The sequence below is a fragment of the Tasmannia lanceolata genome, unplaced genomic scaffold, assembly GCF_043159265.1.
Source record: "Tasmannia lanceolata isolate RefF3 unplaced genomic scaffold, GAP_Taslan_0.1 ptg000020l, whole genome shotgun sequence".
Taxonomy (NCBI): Eukaryota; Viridiplantae; Streptophyta; class Magnoliopsida; order Canellales; family Winteraceae; genus Tasmannia; species Tasmannia lanceolata.
In genome coordinates this window covers 26654182-26674957 of record NW_027518697.1, presented here as the reverse complement: position 1 = coordinate 26674957, position 20776 = coordinate 26654182, and the positions used below count along the sequence as shown (strand labels likewise).

General features: G+C 39.4%; 1 protein-coding gene across 4 annotated transcripts in view; it reads left to right on the top strand.

The window, feature by feature from the left end:
- LOC143854295 (kinesin-like protein KIN-UA) overlaps positions 1-18400 on the top strand; it is a 107796-nt gene extending 89396 nt beyond the window's left edge. For all 4 annotated transcript variants that reach the window (XM_077364176.1, XM_077364174.1, XM_077364175.1 and 1 more), the window contains 3 exons: positions 13922-14065; positions 16978-17106; positions 17945-18400. In XM_077364176.1, the coding sequence (XP_077220291.1) occupies positions 13922-14065; positions 16978-17106; positions 17945-18108 (437 nt within the window). In that variant the 3' untranslated portion in view covers positions 18109-18400. The remainder of the gene's footprint in view (positions 1-13921; positions 14066-16977; positions 17107-17944) is intronic.
- The last annotated feature ends 2376 nt before the right edge of the window (positions 18401-20776 follow it).

The window sequence follows — 20776 nt, the reverse complement described above, 5'->3', positions numbered from 1 at the left end:
AAACCCGATTCTGGGATAGCGGGATCAAAATTTTCCTTAGGAATATCTACTCCAATGGTATAGGTCTGGTCTAAAATTTTCGTTTTAATGCAGGAATTAAGGAAATTCCAGCAGGGGGTTAGAATTTTGGCTGAGACATAACTAATACAATTTTGGTCGTTGCCTTCCATCTTGGTTTCTACAACCTTACCAAAAGGGCCCCCTAACGCCTCCATCGTTGAAACAACCCAGGAGTGCAAAGGGATGCCATAAAAGTGAACCCAATGAGCATCCTCTCCTTGAATAAATTCATTTTTCCATGATGAGAGGGAGATTAAATGATTATCCAAGGCCTCAGGTCCCTTAGCAAGAATCTGTAATGCTTGTGATTCTGTTTCAAGCATAAAAAAACTTTATTTTTCGCCAACATAGAAGGACAATGTATAGATGGGATTTCCCAGGACGCTTGTGCCCATTTCCAAAGCTCCTACAATGTCTCATTATGATTTTTCTTTTTCCCTATCAGGCAAGCTCTTAGGGAACTCATTCGCACATCCACTTCCATACCCGAGATAGATAAAACTGGACTCCTTGAATTTTTATGACGATAATTGTTGCCCGAATCAGGCCAAAGATCAATCCTCACCACCATTGGATTCTCCCCAAGAGGATGAGCTAGCACGAGGAACCCATTTTGAGGGGCTTATTGCCCGATGACACCAGCGGCATTCATCCCGCCATTTGAAGTTAAGATATTGACAGGGAGAGCAAAACCGTACTCCTGATCTATTATCTTGATCATGCTTAAATCTTGCTTTGGGTCTCCCCCCTCCTCCCCGAGATGTACTAGTTGAGGGGGTCAGATTCGATCTAGCTTGCAAACACCTTTTGCATCTATTCCACCATCTAAAATTATGGTAGCGACAATATGGGCATTGTCAATCCTCCACCATCCCAAGAGCAAAGAAAATGGAAAATCTGATTTGCTAACCTTGCTTGTGCTGATTTGATTGAAGGAATAGAAGAGAATAGATGAGAGAAGATGGTTCTAAACCACAAGAAGAAGATAGAAGAAGAAAGCCCAAATCTCTGGTTTCAAGCAAAACGTCAATTCTATTCAATAGAAGCCAGCTATAATTTAGAATACAATGGATGCAATTGGGACCCTCTTCCAAGTGTCTGAATCGAACTATTTAGGTTTAGTTGTATATTTAGTTTGGTGGGGTCCAATGCTAATATGTTCAGGTTTTATGTTTTATTTTTCAGTATGGACTTTATGTTTTATTTCAATGGGGTCCATCAGTCACTATTCATGTGAACAATAAAGTGAATAGTAACAGGTATTTCTAGTCCTATTAGGACTTTCTTGGCGTAGCAATAAAGGGTAATATATGCATATGAATAACTTTGGAGTTTTAAAAGACATTTCTATAAGAAAAATCTGTGCAGGTTTTTGCTAATTTTTTTTAGTGGTTGCTCTTAAGAGGTGACCCTCCATATGAAATCGCTTGCAATTACTTTTCGCAAGTTTTTTTGGTAGATCAATCTTATGGTTGTATCAACCCGGAGCTAACAACCCAGATTTGGGGCAAATTTTTAGACATTTTTTTTTCTTCAGAAATCCCAAAACCCGAATCGCTACCCCAAAAGGGAAACAAGTGGACAAAAGGAAAAAAAAAACCAATACGACTCACAAAGTAAAGGTTCTTTGCCCGAGAAGGCCACATGGCCAAACACTCTTTCTTCTATCCCTTTAGCTCCCTTGTTTGAGTTCATGTTATCATGTCATTATCTGTACCTACAAGAACTGTAGTAATTGAGTCAAAAAGAGCTGAACAAGATCCCTTAGTGGGCTCACATAATAAAAGTGCCCAGTAATGAAATTGTATTATAACAATGATACTTATGTCAATGAACAGAATAGGCAACAATTTGAATAGAGATATGGAAATTGAAATAAGAGTATGTGTACGATAGTCAAAAGCCATGAGAACAAAGAAAGAGGATATCAATGGATTATAGTAGAGATAAATAACGCAAGAATCAAAACCTCGTATTGGAGGAAAAACATAGATAGGTACTATAAAAAAATCACATCGTATATCAAAGTATACGATCTCATATCCGAATCATCATATGTATATATCCCAAGTCATCATCACCTGGCCGAAGCGGGTGGAAGCATAGGTCTTTGCATATATATAGGTCAATAACGTTACCATACGGCGACAAGGAGTATATGCATAAGATCATACGTTTTTTTTTTTTAAATCACATCCTTTCAAAACTCTCTTTTTTTCTTTGAAATTCCAAGGTACAGAAATATGATGCATGAACATAGGGAATATGACTATAATATTAAAACCATTAAAGGAACCATTATTATGAGAGTCCGCTATCACTTGCCTTATTGTTTGACTGTGGAAGGAGATGGAAGGCTCTAAGTATCAATCGAAAAGCAATCCTGTACAATTTACATATCAAGCGTGTTACCATTGGTTCAAGTGTTCAATTCTTTTCTACTAAACTTGTTCGTATTTATACCAAATTTATTACTAAAACTCGGAGAGACTTCAACTTAAACCTAACTGTTGATTTCTTCGTAAACCAATTGTTATAACATATTGTATCATTATCTATAAATCTGATTTCTTTTGAAAACCAAAATAAAATGATTATTTAACCCCTTTTAGGTGCCGATTTTAATGAAAATCAGCCATTTAAGGCTTATATAATACATACTTATCCCATATCTTTCATACAAAACCATATAGGTATGTTCTATAACAATTTTATCGAAGATGTTTATACAAAACAACCTATTTAAACATCCAGACTTATTGATTTTGTTGAAAATCAGCACCATAAGACCTAGATACATTATTTATATATCACATACGTTACATAAAACACTTGCATGAGTTATATAATTTATATACGATAAAATCTTTACAAAATAGCCCTTAAACACACTGTTTTTGTGCTGAATTTGTTGAAAAACTACCATAAAAATCATATACGACACACCTAGGTATCATATCTTTCACGAAAAACATCTTACATAATTTATATGACAAGTACTCGATGAAATCTCGAAAAAACAATCACTTTTAAGTGCTGATTTTTAAGGAAAACAATGACAAATCCTCTAGAAAATCACGAGTATAGGTTTAGACATCCAAAAATAATTCGTACTCTACTCTAGATTACTCCAATTGGGGTTTTTCGTAAGTAAAATACAATACATATATTTTTAAAGCATAAAATTTTAAAAAGAAAATTTAAAATAAGTTTCTTGATTAAAAAGAAAGTAAAGAAATCAATAAAACATTGTTAAAAACCCAAATTAGGTTAAAACAAGATCAACAAAAGCAAAAACATTGAATTTAAACAAGAAATTACGAAAAACATAGTTTTCGAGCACTTACTCGAAGACGAAAAACCAATCAATGCAAAACCATAGCTTTTCTTCTTCCTTTCTCCTCTTCTCCTCTCGTCCTTTCCTTCAATTATTTAGTGATTAAAAATAACCCTAGATGGGTTTATTTATAAACCTAGCCTAGAGTTTTATTTCAAGAAGGATTCCAATTATTAGATTTCTAATTATAATCTAATACTAACTTAAGAGGGAATTATAATCTAATACTAACTTAAGAGGGATGGAAATATCAATATTGGGTTTGCTAGCTTATTATAATATATTATTAGTATTTAGGTTATATTAGGTTACTTCTACATTTATCTTTTTTTTTTTTTGAATGGTTACATTTATCTTTTTTTAAAATAAAACAACTTAAAAGTTACCTAATAAGACAAAACTCGTAACTATGCCTAACCCTAACAAAAAAAGAGTCATAACTTGTTCAAATCATGTCCGAATCGCTAAAACTTGGGTCCGTTGGATAGATATTCGAAATACCCATCTACCGGGACCAAAATCATGTCTAACGGACAAGATTTGATGCCCCAAAAATAGGTTATAGTAAAAGTGACGAAAATACATTATGATCGTTGATTTTTTAAGATCGTTTAATCTAATGCAGGATAGGAAAGACACAAGAATCTTACAGATTGGGGATCGATCCAACATCTAATTTACATATCCTACTGTCCGAAAACACAAAATTGAAGATCTAGCTGTTAATCTTTGATCGAAAGATCTATGGTCTAGATTTAATTAGGATTTGTATCTTTATAGGCCCTTGGTGGGACCGGGTCATTACAAGTACACTTTTTGATCTGTTTTCAAGTAGTGGTAAGTTATTTCCCTTTTCATCTTCAAAATACACTTTTTGATCTGTTTTCAATTGGAGGTAACTTGTAATTTCCCCACAATAATTTGTTTCTTTGTGATTCTAGATCTGATTATATTATTTAAAAATGTAATCAAGAGCTACGCATTGGCTCTTGTAACGACCCGGGTTTTTGGACATTTTTTTTTTTCAAATCCCAAATCCTGAATAGCTACCACAAAAAAAGAAACGATATAAGTCCTAATTGAAATATACCAATTGCAAGACATTTTACCTACTTCTTCCGATCCCACACATCCTTTAATTTCCGTATTCCTTCTTTCAAAAAAAATATACCAAATATATATTTTTGAAACTAGGAAGTATAAAAGAATTTAAATGCCATTGATTAAAATCGATCAAACTTTAATTTGTGTACACTAATTATAATTATGAACTCCAACATTATTAAAAAAATTTAGTAAGAAAGATTAGCATGAATAAAAGGACTAAGGCGATCCTCCCGCCAAAACTATAAAGCCACTGCCTTGACTCGGCTCTCGATCATTACGCTTCCTATTAAATCTTGTGTCTTCCAGTGTCGCAAAACCTGAGATATATATAGCAACATTAGATACAACGATCTAGCAGAGTCATTCAGCTACCCAAACAAGTATAGGGATCAATAAAAGAGTGAAGCAATAACATAGTCTACTGAATAGAATGACCATATGGAATAAACAGGAATAAAGCTTAAGAGGTTAAATAAGATAATAAGAATAAGAGTGACAAGAAAAGTAGATAAACTGTGTGAAATATGCATGAAATATGGGACGGATACCCATGGTACTCCATCTTCCCATAGCCTTTTACATTGCCTGCACGGACTGCCCACTTCCCCGTCCAAAGATAATGGTCGTGAGGTCTTGTTACTGCAGACCCTACTGCCTCATGGACTCTTGGTCTTAGAGGATTCCACATCTACAAGGGGTTGCGCTCACCTAGGAAGCACGGGTACTCTCCCGGGGCTCCCGCACCCGACACGTATGGGGTGCGGGTACGTCCGGGTACGCCCCGGGTACGTCCGGGGTACGTACCCCATTTTTTTTAAAAAAAAAAAACTAGTTTTGGTGGTTGGGTGCGTGTCGGGTGCGCACCACGCTTACTTGACACGTCCTGCTTCTTCCTGCTGCTTCTCTTTCCTCTCCTGTACTTCTCTCTACTTTCCTGTACTCGGTATTGACATGTAAACCATTTAAGTAAATGTCTTTTACTTAAAATTTACATGTAAATAACGGAATACCCCCATTTTGGATTTATTAAAAATAGTTTCAACACCCAAATCTAAAAGGAAAAAAAGTCAACTCTCCAATTCTAGTACAAAATTCAAAGAAAAAGGGTTGGGTCAAAATTTTAACTTTCTTAACTTCCAAACGGTGGGGTATTTTTCAAATTTTAAAAATTCATAAAATCTATTTTGTCCAAACATTATTAAATCCCAAAAGTCCGGTAAAAAAAATCTCATAATTTGGTCTCTAAAAATTATTTATCTTGTCAGGCACTGGTCAACACACTGATGACAGACTTTTTTTTTCTAATGAATGATGTATTGATGCCTCATGTTATGAAATATGGAACTTAAGCACTTATGAAATGAAGAGTAATATTAGAATTTTCCATTTTGGTGATGTTATTGTTATTTGATTGCTCTACAATTATTATTTTTTAATTTTTATAAATATATAATAAAATATTAAAATATATTATTATATTCGGCGTACCCGAACGTACCTGCACCCGGTTTTTTTGGCAAATCACGTACCCACGTACCCGTGTCGTGTCGTACCCGCACCCGTACCCGTACCCGTGCTTTGTAGGCGCTCACCACCTGTGTCGTCTAAATATCCGGAGATTGGCTCAATGGCCTCCCATCACCCATCCCATTAACCTTGTTCATGCAATATTTCTTACCTTTCTGAGGATTAATGGCATAGCAATAATTTCCTTTTTTTTAAGCAATACAATCCGCTATCGTTCAACGGGTATTGCATTCCATTTCTATAAGAGAACTAAGAGGTCTCGGCATGTGACATGTTACCATTCAAAGAAACTACATTATTGTATCTACTTCCCTTATTGAAAACCATACAAAGTTTAGGTTTAGTTGTCACATGCCTTATCAAACCTGATATGTTAGAAATTGAAGCGACCTCCAAGTGCGAGTGGGAAGCGACCAACCTGAGAGTAAGGAGACTACCTTTTCTTATTGAAAACCATACAAAATTTAGGTTTAGCTGTCACCTGCCTTATCAAACCTGATATGTTAGAAATTGAAGCGGCCTCCAAGTGCGAGTGGGAAGCGACCAACCTGAGAGTAAGGAGACTACACACACTAAGTTTTCCATTTATTTCACAATTATAAGTCCTATTCTTAAGGTAGGTTAGGCCTTTGGATGAGAAGAAGTGACTCGTGCCAAGTTGATGGAGTAAAAGAGGTAGGGGCAGACCAAAAACAACTTGGGTAGAAACAGTGAGGAAAGACTCGAGGGCTAGGAACATAACAGAGAACATGACCTTGGATAGGATAGAATGGAAGAAAATGATCCATGTAGACGAACCTGTTGAGAGAGGTAGAGAAAAGAGAGAAAGTAAAGAGTGAGAGAAAAGATTGAGTTAGGGTTCTCCCCCTCACTCATGTAATATAAATAATAAAGAGTGAAGTACAAAGACAAGTATGCCCTTGGGCATGACAATAAAGACCTAAAGACTTGTTAACACTCCCCCTCAAGCTGGAATGTAGATATCTAACATTCCTAGCTTGTTACAATTTTCAACTAACTTAGCTCTACTTAGAGGCTTCGTGAACATGTGTGCTAATTGATCTGTAGATCTGGTAAACACGGGAGATATGTAACCTCGCTGAATCAAATCTCTAATGAAATGACAATCCACTTCAATATGTTTGGTCCTCTCATGGAAGACTGGATTCGTGGCAATGTAAATGGCGGATTTGTTGTCACAGTATAACTGAGCTGGAGAAGAAGGAGGAAATCCAATCTCTGAAAGTAAGGAACGTAGCCACATGAGTTCCCCGCTCGTATGAGACATAGCTCTATATTCTGCCTCGGCACTGGATTTAGACACGACATCTTGTTTCTTACTTCTCCATGAAACAAGATTACCTCCAATAAAGGTGCAATATCCTGTAGTAGACCGCCTATCAGCCGGAGATCCTGCCCAGTCTGCATCAGTGTATCCTTCAATTCTCTGGTTCCCATGCCTCTGAAATAACAACCCTTTACCTGGCGAACTCTTCAGATATCTCAATATCTGAATTACAGCAGCCCAGTGTGAAGTGCGAGGTGAGCTCATATGCTGGCTAACAGCGCTAACTGCAAAGGTAATATCTGGACGTGTAACAGTAAGATAAATGAGCTTACCAACTAACCGTCTGTATCGCCCTGGATCTTCTAACAGGACTCCCTCCTCAGGGAGTAATTTCATATTCTGGTCCATAGGAGTTGAGGCAGGCTTGACTCCCAAACAACCTGTCTCATCAAGAAGATCCAGAACATACTTCCTCTGTGAGAGGTAGATACCCCTAGTCGAATAGGCAACCTCAATGCTCAGGAAATACCGAAGAGGACCCAAATCCTTAGTAGAGAACTCTGTCTGAAGGAAGGATTTGACCCTCTGAATGCCACCTGTATCGCTACCAGTGATAATGATATCATCGACATATACTATCAATAGAACATAACCAGCCTGAGACTGAAAACTGAAGACGGAGTGATCAACTGCGCACTGCTTCATGCCAAAGCGAATAAGTGTAGCACTGAACCTCCCAAACCAGGCTCTCGGAGATTGTTTGAGACCATAAATGGATTTCCTGAAACCTCAAACAAGAGATATCTCCCCCTGAGCAACATATCCAGGAGGTTGCTCCATATAGACCTCTTCCTCCAAATCACCATGAAGAAAGGCATTCTTTACATCCAACTGATGAAGATGCCAGCCATGATTCACAGCAAGGGATAGCAGGACACGGACAGAAGGAATTTTCGCAACTGGTGAAAAAGTCTCGCCATAATCAATCCCATATGTCTGCGTGTACCCTTTGGTAACAAGTCAAGCCTTAAGGCGCTCAACTGTGCCATCAGAAAGGTGCTTGACTGCATAAACCCAACGACAACCAACGGGGCGAGCATCATATGGTAGAGGGACCAAATCCCATGTCTGATTGGCCTGAAGGGCCTGCATCTCAAGATCCATAGCCGCCCGCCAGCCTTGATGATCAAGTGCCTCCTGTAGAGTCTTAGGTAGAGAAATAGAGGACAAAGACGAAACAAAACTACGAAATACAGGGGTGAGAAAGTCATAAGACACAAAAGAGGAAATGAGATGACCAGTACTGCGAGACCGAGTGCGAGAGGCAATGGGAGAGTCAGAATATACCTCAGAAGTGGGGATCTCTGGCTGAGATGATGGCTCGGGCGGGGCTGAATGAGCAGCAGATTTGGCCCGACACTGATACTGCTTCAATGGTTGAGGTAGAGGGGCTGCACAAGGCGCTGACGTCGGCATAACAGTAGAATCAACTGTAGGGGAGGAACTGGACACCGGAGGTGTAGAAACAGGGATGGGATCAAGAAGAACCGGAAGAGGAAGAACAGGAGTATGCGAGGAATCCTCTTGAAGTGTAGAGGGGGAGGAATCCAACGAGATGGACGGACTAAAAAATGATTGAGTCTCAAAGAATGTAACATCCGCCGAGACAAAAGATCGTCGTAGGCGAGGGCTGTAGCAACGATAACCCTTTTGGGTAAGATACACCGTTCGGCGCGAGGATCCAACTTATCTAATCCTGACCCAAGAACGTGGACAAAACAGAGACAGCCAAAAACTCAAGGTGTAAGAGGGAAAGGGTCAGAGGTAGGACGGAGAATCGAGAACGGAGAGGTGCCACCAAGGACCGAAGAGGGAAGCCTATTCGCCAGGTAGCATGCTGTGAGTACAGCATCAGCCCAATAGGTCTTAGGGACCCGCATCTGAAAGAGTAGTGTCCGGGCCCCATCTAACAAGGAGCGAAGCTTCCTCGCAGCCACTCCATTCTGCAGAGAGGTATGAGCACATGAGGACTGATGAAGAATGCCGCGCGAAGAGAGGAATTCCTGAAAACCATTTGAGTAAGAGAAATATTCCTTTGCATTGTCAGTGCGAAGACATTGGATAACACATGAGAATTGATTACTAACTTCAGCATAAAAATCACGAAACACAGAAAAAACTTCAGAACGATCTTTTATTAAGTAAGTCCATGTCATACGTGAATAGTCATCAATAAAGACCACAAAATAGCGAAATCCAAATAAAGAGGTAGTCCTCGCAGGACCCCATACATCAGAATGAAGAAGAGCAAAAGGGTGTGAAGCCCGACTAACAGTCCTAGAGGGAAATGGCACACGATGATGCTTCCCAAGTTCACAGGCCTCACACTGAAAAGGCCTAACAGATGAAGAAGGAACGAAGGGAATCCTGCGTAAACGCTCCATAGACGGGTGACCTAGACGGCAGTGCCACTGGTATGCATCGACCAAGCCATGTAGAATCGGATGGGACGGAGTGCAGTCGAGACGATAAAGACCATCCACCTCACGGCCCGAGCCAATCGTCCTCCCAGTAGAGAGATCCTGAAAAAGACAATATGAAGGAAAAAATGAGATATAACAATGAAGATGCTTTGTTAATTGACTAACAGAAAGTAAACTGAAAGGTGACTTGGGGACACAGAGCATAGATGATAATGTAATGCCTGGTGAAGGGGAACAATTGCCAACACCAGTGATAGGAGAGGTACTCCCATCAGCAAGAGTAATAGAACGTGAAACAACATGATGAAAATCATGTAAGGATGACTGGGTACCTGTCATGTGATGAGATGCTCCCGAATCAATAATCCAGGAGTTAGAACTAGAGAGGAACGAAGCAGGAGAACTACCTGGCTGAACAAGACCAACAGTAGGAGGGCGGTTGGCAGACCTGAAACACTGTAGCTCATCATAGTCGGCACGAGAGACGACCATCTGATCGGTCGGAGTAGCCAGTGGTGTCTATGAGGGGCTGTCAATAGGAGCAGGCGAATCTGGAAGGGCAAGATGTGCAGTACGGCCCTGACGAGGATCTGGAGTGTGACGCAGCTCTGGATGGAGATCAAAGCATGTCTCGTGATAGTGACCCTCACGCCTACAATGAGTACAATAGGGCCGAGCTCGACCTCCACGGCCACCCTCTCGACCGCCGCCACGTCCGCCTCGGCTAGTATCGCAACCACGGCCGCGACCAAAAGTGCCTCCTCCTCGGGAAGGGCGGTCAGCGGCTCCTTAAGCAGCAGTAGTCGAGACATCCACGGGAGTAGGAACAGTAATGCCAAGTGCACACTGCTGAGCTCGTAAAAATACCCCCTGAAGAGTGGGTACAGTACCAGACCCAAGAATGTGTCGTCGAAGATGAGTGAACTCTGATCCAAGACCCTCAAGGAAATGAACAACACGGAGCTGATGCCGCTGTCTGGTTGCCGTGGTAAGATCAGTGGTGAGAGGCATAAGAGCATCCAGCTGCTGGCAATAGGAGACAAACTGTCTGTAGTAATCATGGACTGTAGAATCACCACACCTGTGACCCATCCAGCGCGAATAAGTGTCGCAGAGACGGGCGACATTCCCCTCACCAGAATATAATGCCGCAGTGTGCTCCCATACCTTTTTGGCAGTAGGGAGATCCATCATGGTGCTAGCAATGGCAGGGGTCATACTCTGCCATAGAAGTGTACGAACAAGGGCATCATCTATATCCCAATCATCAAAGGTAGGGTCAGTCTCAGGAGGGGGATCACGACGAATAATAGAAATCTTTCGTCGGGCCGTCAGATATGTCTCCACAGCAATCTTCCAAGTCAAATAGTTGGATCCATCAAGACGGGAAGTGGTAATCGGTGGGAATGACGCATCCACCGAAGACAAAGACGACGATGCAGCCTGACGCGGGTGGGAACTAGTAGCTATAGCTGGAGTACGAATAGTAGGGTCCTCAATACGAGGGGTATCTTCCATAAGAGACCGGGAAGAAGACTGAAGAGGACCAACAACGAGCAGGTAGAGACAAGGATGAAGACTATAAGCAAGCTAATAGACCGCGGCTTCGTGAGGACAACATACGCATAAGGGAGGCATGAGATAGCCTCACGACATAAGGACAAAGTCGAGACAACTCCGAGCCACAAACATCGCAATGATGTAAGTACAAATCCAGAACAACACCATGAAGATAGTGATCAAGCCGAACAAGAAAATCTAGGGCATAGCTATGACCCAAAAGAGGAAGAAGAGATTATGATGGATCAGATTAGGGCAAGGAAGAGTGGGGAAAAGAGGGTATTGTAGCAGGAACGGTAGTGATGTACTGTAACGATGTACTGTAGCAGTACTGTAGCGATGTACTGTAGCTAGCAAAGAATGGAGGGGTTATGGTTAGGGTTAGGGATGGAGGTGGAGGTTAAGGTTAGGGTTAGGAAAAAAAGAAGGAAAAAGAAAGAGAAAAAAAATGGCCCTAGGCATCCATGCCCTAGAGCTCTGATACCATGTTGAGAGAGGTAGAGAAAAGAGAGAAAGTAAAGAGTGAGAGAAAAGATTGAGTTAGGGTTCTCTCCCTCACTCATGTAATATAAATAATAAAGAGTGAAGTACAAAGACAAGTATGCCCTTGGGCATTACAATAAAGACCTAAAGACTTGTTAACAAAACCCAACTAGTGTCAGGAGTAGATTTAGTTCAATTTGAGCCAAGTAGATCCTTTCACTTTCTTCATGAAAATTTTCTAAAGGATTCATTAGCCGACCCCAACTAGTTTGGGACAAAGGCTTAGTTGAGCTGAGTTGAGTTCATATGTTACAACAAAGGTTGTGCTGTGATTTATATTTTACCTGGAGTTATTTGAGAATTGGATAGAGTTGGATTATTCTTCTTTAAATCTAAATAACCAAAAGGTACCCATCGACTTTTGGTTCTTATTTTTCGGTAGTTGATTCAAAATAAACTGGAGTGTCAAATGTAGATTTGTTCTATTAGAGTGTCAAACGTAAATTTATTCTACATTTAGATGCCTTAGCCCGAAAGATAGCCGGACTGGGACATGACATGGTCATGCCTCATGGGTTGACGGAGCGCATTGGATCTTGGTGCGACCATGTACCTTTAGTGTTGGGGTCAGAGAACTTGGCAGAGCCGAGCATGCTAGGGGCTTACCTCTCCAGCTGGCTTTAGTTTCCATGTGGGATATTCGATCCTATAGATTGGTTCATGGCATGGGTCTATGCCATGGAGAGTCGGGTTGCGAGACATTACAGATTGGTGTGTGGCATGGGTGTGCCTTGCACTTGCACAAGGCTAGAGAAGTTTTTGTTCAATTTGGCTCATGATGCAGTTGGATCATGAGGTGTGGGCTTAAATATGCGCATGACGATTGAGAGCTACAGGCATGGATTTAAATTTCGGCCGAAATACTCGGATTTCGGCCGGGACCGAGACCGAAATTTTAAGATTTAGACCAAAATTTCCACCGAAACCGAAGTTTCGGTTTTGGCTGAGGCCGAAACCGAAACAGAAACAGAAACCGAAATTTCAAGCCTTGGTCCTATAGGCACATAATCTTTAGTAATTAGTGCATTTTGAAAAAAGCGCAGGAGGTGTCATGTATATAAGACTTTCAGGGCCTTGCACTGGAGTAGGCTGCTCTTGACATACGATATGTTGGGGCGCCGCATGGGATTGTTGTCAAGGATAAAGTGAAGTCCTGTGACACATGGTTCTGTTTTGCTTTTGCATCCCGTAGCACAACTCTATTTATAACCACTGATGCTAATCTGTTTGAGTATAAAATGAGTTGTAGAACATACCTAAAAAACAGCTGTTGCAGAGTTAATACCTTTTAAGTTTTCTTCTGTTCTCTTCAGCCTTTGAAGTTTTCAATAGTATTTTCATCAATTAAACCATAGGAAAAAATATAGGAAGCCGAAATGTCCTATTTGGATGCACACTTTCTTTCTTCAAATTAAAAGAATAGCTCAAAGTCTTTTATGCTGGAAAACAGTAGGTTTAGATTATCCTCAAGTTCCATGGTGTATTGCTATCCTTTCTAAGTAATTTATACCAATACCAGATTACCATATGTTTGGCTCTGAACTAAGTGACTTGGTTTTGGCCCTAACTGAGCCATAACCAGTAAGTATTCACTTAGGTTCTAGAAACTCAAAAAGATCGTTGATTTGCACATTTTTCCCGACTTGGCTGAATCTATAAGAATACCCATGTACTCATTTTCCCTGTTCTCTTCTATTTATATATTCATGTATCAATGTATGTATCATTTTCCAGCACTTTTTAAGGTTTTCCATTTATTGGTTTAACTTGGCCATAGTCAATCGAAAACTTGGCTATGGAAACTCACCCAAGCCTATGAACAGGTTCACTTTCTATGGATTGATTTACTCGATAGAAGCTTTATAAATGTAGGTAGCATAATATTTTTTAACAAAATAGCTTCTATGCTCTATTTAGAAGTGTGATTCATACTGTTGGAGAATTTTATAGGCATTACAAAATTAGGTCCTAATTCTAATATTACTTATTTTTTGATGCACGTGTTCATGTTGACAGAAAAAATACATGTGATGCTAAAAGAAGATGGTGGGACAAAGGCTCTCCTGGGAATGCTGAGATCTGGGCATAGCGAAATTATAGGACAGATTGCTAGAGGGATGGCAAACTTTGCAAAATGTGAAACGCGAGGAATCAATCGAGGTCCTTATACAATTTTTTTCTTTAATCAGTTATATGTTTGCAGGTTGAGGTATGCTGAACTCAAGGGAGCCATTGCCAAAATCAGATGAAAGGGCGCCCCCTTTGGTTGTATGTCACCATAGTGCATTTAATATTCTTTGACTTTTGCATTTCTTTAATGCACTTTGGTGATGTGCAACCAATGGGGTGATGTAGGACTAGGAAGAGAAATAGGAGAAATGAGAGAAAAGGAGAAGATGAAGAGAAGAGAGGGAAGAATAGAAGAAGAAGAAGAATAGGAGAAGAAGTGAAGAATTAGAAGCAGAAGAGAAGAGATAGGGGAGAAGTAGAAGAGGAAGAATAGAGGAGAAAGAAGAAGAAGAAGAAACATGTAGAGGGGAGAAGCCAATCAATTCAATTAACCATCCAAAAACTTAATAATCTTTAATACATGAGGCTTATATATAGGCAATGGAACAGAAATTCCATGGAAAATAAAATCCCTCAAAACTAAAACATGGAAATAAAATCCTAGAAACTAAATAACTTGGAAATAAAGTCTAAAAGTCCTACTGGGAAAATATGCCTCTTATTGGCCTACAATCTGCATCATTCTCCCCTGCTTGAAAAGAACTCGCCTCGAATTCTAATCCGCCTGGATCAAATACGTAGATGACCCACTCAAGTAGTTGTAGTCATAATCCGTAGGAGGCACTCTTGATATATAAGACTCGTGATAACTGTCAAAGTGATCTGAAATGCTGGCCGAACGATAGGGAAGAAATCGCACATGTAGAATCACAAATACGTGAACCTCTCCTAAGAATCAATGAAGCGGGGAAAATGGCAATGCACTCCTCTTGGACTGGCATGAAAGCTACAGGAAGTACCAATCCATGACCATCCTCCAAAATATCAACACCTGCTGGTATCTCCTCAGGCTCAATGGAATCATCAATAAAATCCTCTGCTAGGGCGTATTTGGCTCAATGCTGTCGACCATTGTGCTAAAATCCTCTGTCGGAATATCCACGAGATACTCAACACTGCCACGATGCTCCTCTGTGTCAACAAAGCTCGACAATCTGCTCAAAGATAGGGCAATCCTTCGTAATATACTCTCGATCATCCGTCTCAGGTAATGGCTTAAAAGTTAAGTCACTCGGTGCTGACTCACAATGATGCTCGGTCGACTCAGTCAGTGGAGCAGCCTCACGTGGGCCTGCTACGGCTCTAACAATCACTAGACTATCTGGCTCTATATGGGACATCTCTGACTCAGCATCTGCCATCATGGACTCAGTATCTAACATAATCAAGGGTTCAACTATAATGATCTCATCAACACTTGCATCTGGTTCCTCAATAATATCATCGACAAGTGGTACGAGGGAAGAAGTAGTGAAGTGGCTCTGCAAATCCGACTCACGTATGCGACACTCTTGATATCTGGTAGCTGCTACAATTTCGACTTCTCGTGCACGACGGGTTGTAGCCTTTCTCTCATGGCGGGTTGTGGTTTCTTGTTCACAGCGAGCCGCCTCTTCGCGTACTATCCTCTGCTCGTATCGATAAAGAGCTACTTTCGCATAAGCGTAGAGAAACCCCTCAGGAACCTCCTCCCATTGATGGAATGGATGTTCGCCTGAGTGACGGCGCTTCGCCTCCATGTGTCTCCAATAATGCTACGGAATGAGGTTCGCCTAAGTGACGGCGCTTCGCCTCCATGTGTCTCCAATAATGTTGAGCTTGTTCTCTCATAGTTTCCCGGGCTCCGTAGATGGGCGCTCTGACATCATAGTCGTAGCACACATAATATGCATCCAAAGCATAGATCCATTGTAGACATGCATCCTCATAATAGCTATTGTGAGTGTGTGGGTGTCCAAGGAAGAAAGAGGGGTATGAAAATTTACTTTTAAAATAATTAGCAGGACAGGGGGTGCCAAGGTAAAAATAAGGGGTGGAATAATGTTTGGAGATAAGGAGTGGGGGAGTGCCCAAGAGAAGACAGGGGGGGGGGGTTGAAAAAAAACACAGATTCGATTCAAGGTACCCTTCTCGGTTACGTTAACAGGAATAGGGGTGACATGATCTATATGAATTTATCTTTGCCTATCACTATAGGTTATTGATACAAAGAAATACAAGGTAAAGTATTGCGACCTGCAGTGGCAGGTTAGAAAACTTGGTCTGCAAGTTCTCACACTTTATAAATGAAGTAATATGCCCCTTGTTTTGGATCACACGTACTGGTGAGAATAACTGTCAGGTAACTTGCATTTTATTTTGAGAAACTAGCTGAGCAAGTTCACCTCCTTCCTTTTCATTGAATGACCCGTATAGCTACTGGTAGGTGAGAAGGCAAGATAAATATTCTTTACTCAAACAGCTGTCCTCCTTTCCTTTTTTTTCATCAAACACAGCAACAATACTTTTCCTTTTGCCTTGTATTAAGCCTCAAATAGAAGTGGGGACCACCCTCATACCGTAATCTACTAGTCATGTTTCCTTATTTGATAGCTATAGTGATAACTGCCCTTATTTGATAGCTACCAAAGCATGAACTATCGGATGGATTTCCTTCCAAAATAGGATACGAAAAATTCCCTGGGTTACTTGCGTGAGGAGATCTCAGCCCCGGCAACGAAGGATCGAGCCGGAGACTTCGGCAGGAGTTCGTGAGATGGGCGGAAGGCTGGCAACGAGCCTTACATGTCCTTGTAGATCTTCGTATAGTAGAAACTAGAAACAGTTGGTTCACTTCCATCCGGCTGTCACATGGTTGTTAGAAATAATACAACGTAATATTAATGAGGTGGCATTGTGTCTTTCTTGGAATTTCTTGCAATATCTGTTTTCCATCTATCCCACAGTCCTATAATTATATGACAACCCCTCGGTGAGTTGCTGAATGTACCCACATATTGCAGGCCACAAGAAAGGTCGGTCTGTACTTATTGCAGATGGTGCACTCACATGGATGATTGCTAATTCTTCTACTACATCAGCTTCAACCAGGCGCCATATTGAGCTTGCTCTTTGTCATCTGGCACAAAATGGTAAAGCTTTAGGATGGTCTGCTTTTACTTACTAGCATTTTCAATTCCATGCGATCTTTTTAAAACCATATGACGTCATATGTAATGCAGCTAAATGAGCCCTTGAGAGAAAAAGAAGGGAACTGACGGAATGGCTGTGCAGAAATAAAATAAAAGTTGCAGCCAAATTTTATCAACTTTTAAAAAACATATTCTCCAATAGGGCTGACATGTTTTTATGCCGAGCTTAAGTTTGGTCATATGGTTTTAAATTATTGTGTGAAACTGTGAATTACCATAAATATAATATTTGTAAACTTAAAGCTGAGCTAAACTACACATTTAACTTGTCAACTTCTCCCTTTCGTACTTAAATTCACTACATTCCTGTGTATATCATTCTATATTTTTGAGATACATTTGGATGTGCCTGTGTTTATATATCTTCATGGGAGTGGGATAGGAGATATAATCATAGCTGCAAATATCTTTGATATTTTCAAAAATTTTGCGATATTTACGATTTTAGGATAAAACAACAAAATCCCAAAATTTTGCCGAGATTCTAAAAAATCACCCAGATATCTTCATATTTTATTTTTATCGTGAAAATATTACGAACATATCCAAATAAATTCATGATATTATTTTAATTTTATTCTTAAATTGTATATTTATATATGTTTGAAATATTTTTTTCCCTTGTTTTTTTTTCTGATATAAACTTGAAAATAATAAAAAAAATTAAAAAATCCCGAGATACACTTGTTTGTCACGTGTTTGTCTATGAATATAAGAAATTCAAGAGACAAATATTTTCGACTATGGATATAATCACGTGTTTGTCTCCCTTTTGCAGAGGAAAATGCTGAGGATTTCATATCTAGTGGAGCAGTGAAGGAACTAGTCCATATATCTCATGATTCTCCCAAAGAAGATTTACGCAACCTTGCAAAGAAGACATTGAACAAGAACCCATTATTTCTGGCAGAGATGCAAATCGCACGGAAAAATCAACAGTGATGTTCACCTATCACCGATCCTTTTTATTTAATTAACTATCATTCTATGTATTTTGCATGACAGCTTTAGTCAAGATATACATGACTTTCAAAATTCAGTGAAGAAGCAAATAGCTTGAAACTGTGGTCTATGGAGGGTCCTTGTTATGATCAAGTATTATTGTTTGTAAAGTTAAATTCTTTATAGACATTTTCCATTTTGTCATAGCATATTATTAGGGTGAAGTAAAATATATCTGTTAGCCATTGTTCATGAGAAAATATCAAGAAATCTTGTTTTTATCTTGACAATGCTCCCATTTCCTGATTATATCAAACATGGTAGATTGTTTGGTTTATAGTCTGATCTAATGAGAAATCAATATTTTTTTTGGTTTTCTCACAGAGCTATAGATAGTTTGCTGATCAGTATGACTCTTATTTTAAATTTCATGTTTGTGTATAAAATGGAAAGCATCTGTGAAAAACATCATGGCATGTTTTAATAGAAAATGCAGTTTAAAAAGATTGAAACATTACAATCCGTTTCTCTAATGCAGATGAAATGAATGGTTATTGTTGGACGTATTTCTCACGTATGAGGGCATACTTGTAATTTTCCTATATCTTTTATAAATATGATTTTCATGTGGGAGGGAGAACCATGTTCATGTTATCTTCTACATTGGATAATGAGGAGAGAAGAGAAGAGGTAGGAGATGAGAGAAATGATGTGAGAGAGTTGTTCGCCCTCCCACACGAAATCATATTTATATAAGATATAGGAAAATTACAAGTATGCCCTTATACATGAGAATTACATTCAACATCCCCCCTCAAGGTGGAATATATATATCATACATTCTAAGCTTGTTACAAGTATCTTTCAACTTATCAGGCCCCAGTGGTTTGGTTAACATATCTGCAAGTTGTGAAGATCTAGTAAATGCTGTGCAAATTTCACCTTTCTGAATTCTCTGATGAATGAAGTGACAAATCCAGTTTCCCATGAGTGTCACTTCATTCATCAGAGAATTCAGAAAGGTGAAATTTGAACAGTGTTTACTCGATCTACAGATCAGCTTGCAGATATGTTCACCAAACCGCTGGGTCTGCTAAGTTGAAAGAAGCTTGTAACAAGCTTGGATTGTACGATATATATATTCTAGCTTGAGGGGAGTGTTGGATGTATTTCTCATGTATAAGGGCATACTTGTAATTTTCCTATTTTTTATAAATATGATTTTCGTGTGTGAGGGAGAACAACTCTCTCATATCCTTTCTCTCATCTTCTATCTCTTCTCTTCTCTCAGAGTTTACCAGCCGTAAGGAAATGGAAAAATGCTAACAGGGAGTGGCTGTTAGCCTTTTTTTAACAGCCACGTTTTGGGCCCCACTTGTGGCGAGTGGACATTGTTAACCCAAATGGTTTCCAAGGGTTCAACAGATCACCCATGTTTTGATGATTAACAAACCCAAATTGATTAGCCTTAATGGATTAATGAGTTGCCTTGTAGTGTTGTGCTTTAGATAGGTTCTTCAATGGTCATATCCAACCTTGCACTACACTATGCCTTGGCTTGAGGATCAACATTTACAAGTGATCAATAGGCCTAAGAACTAACCTCCACACTTTGTTTCTTTCAAATTGGTTTAGTTCCTCTTGCATGGCAGTCTTTCAAAATTCATCATTTTCGGCTTCTTTAATGGACTTGGGTTCTATTTCGGTTATGAATGCTATGTTGGCACACACATTTCTATAGTGAGATCTTGTCTTTACTCCTTGAGAGGTTTCATCTATGATTTGAGTAGAATGATGACTAGACATGATTCTACTATGTTTAGGAGGACCTTCAACTTCAACTTCTTCTATTAGTTCACCTTCTAGATCAAGATTCTCTAATGGTTGAACTAGTGAATCAACTTGACTAGGAGGCTCTAGTAGATTGGCATCATCATCATCTTTATCAATGACTTTAGGAGGTTCAAATGACTCATCAAATTTAACATGCACGGACTTTTCAACAACTTGAGTTCTCTTGTTATAAACCCTATAAGCTTTACTATGAGTTGAATAGCCTGAGAAGATACCTTCATCGGATTTTGAATCAAACTTGTGCAAAGTATCTTTCATGTTTAAAATAAAATATTTACACCAAAAAACTTTGAAATAGCTAACTTTAAGGGGTGTTCCACTCCATAATTCGTAAGGTATTTTGTTAAGGTGAGGTCTAATGAGCACTCTATTTAAAATATAGCAAGCCGTGTGAACGGCTTCTGCTCAAAATTTTCATGGGACATTGTGCTCATTTAACATTGTTCTAGCCATTTCAATGAGTGATCTGCTTTTCTTTCAACTACCCCGTTTTGTTGAGGTGTTCTTAGAGCCGAGAAATTGTGCTTGATTCCATTTTCATTACAAAATGAATCAAACTCAACGTTCTCAAATTCGGTTCCATAATCACTTCTAATTTTATTTATAAAAACTCCTTGTTCATTTTGAATTCTTTTGCGCAAGTTGACAAATTTTTTGAAGGTTTCATCTTTGCTAGCTAAAAACAATACCCAAGTAAATCTAGAAAAATCATCAACAATTACATATACATATCTACTTCCACCTCTACTACTAGTCTTCATGAGACCAAATAGGTCCATGTGAAGAAGTTGTAGTGGACAAGATGTAGATATTA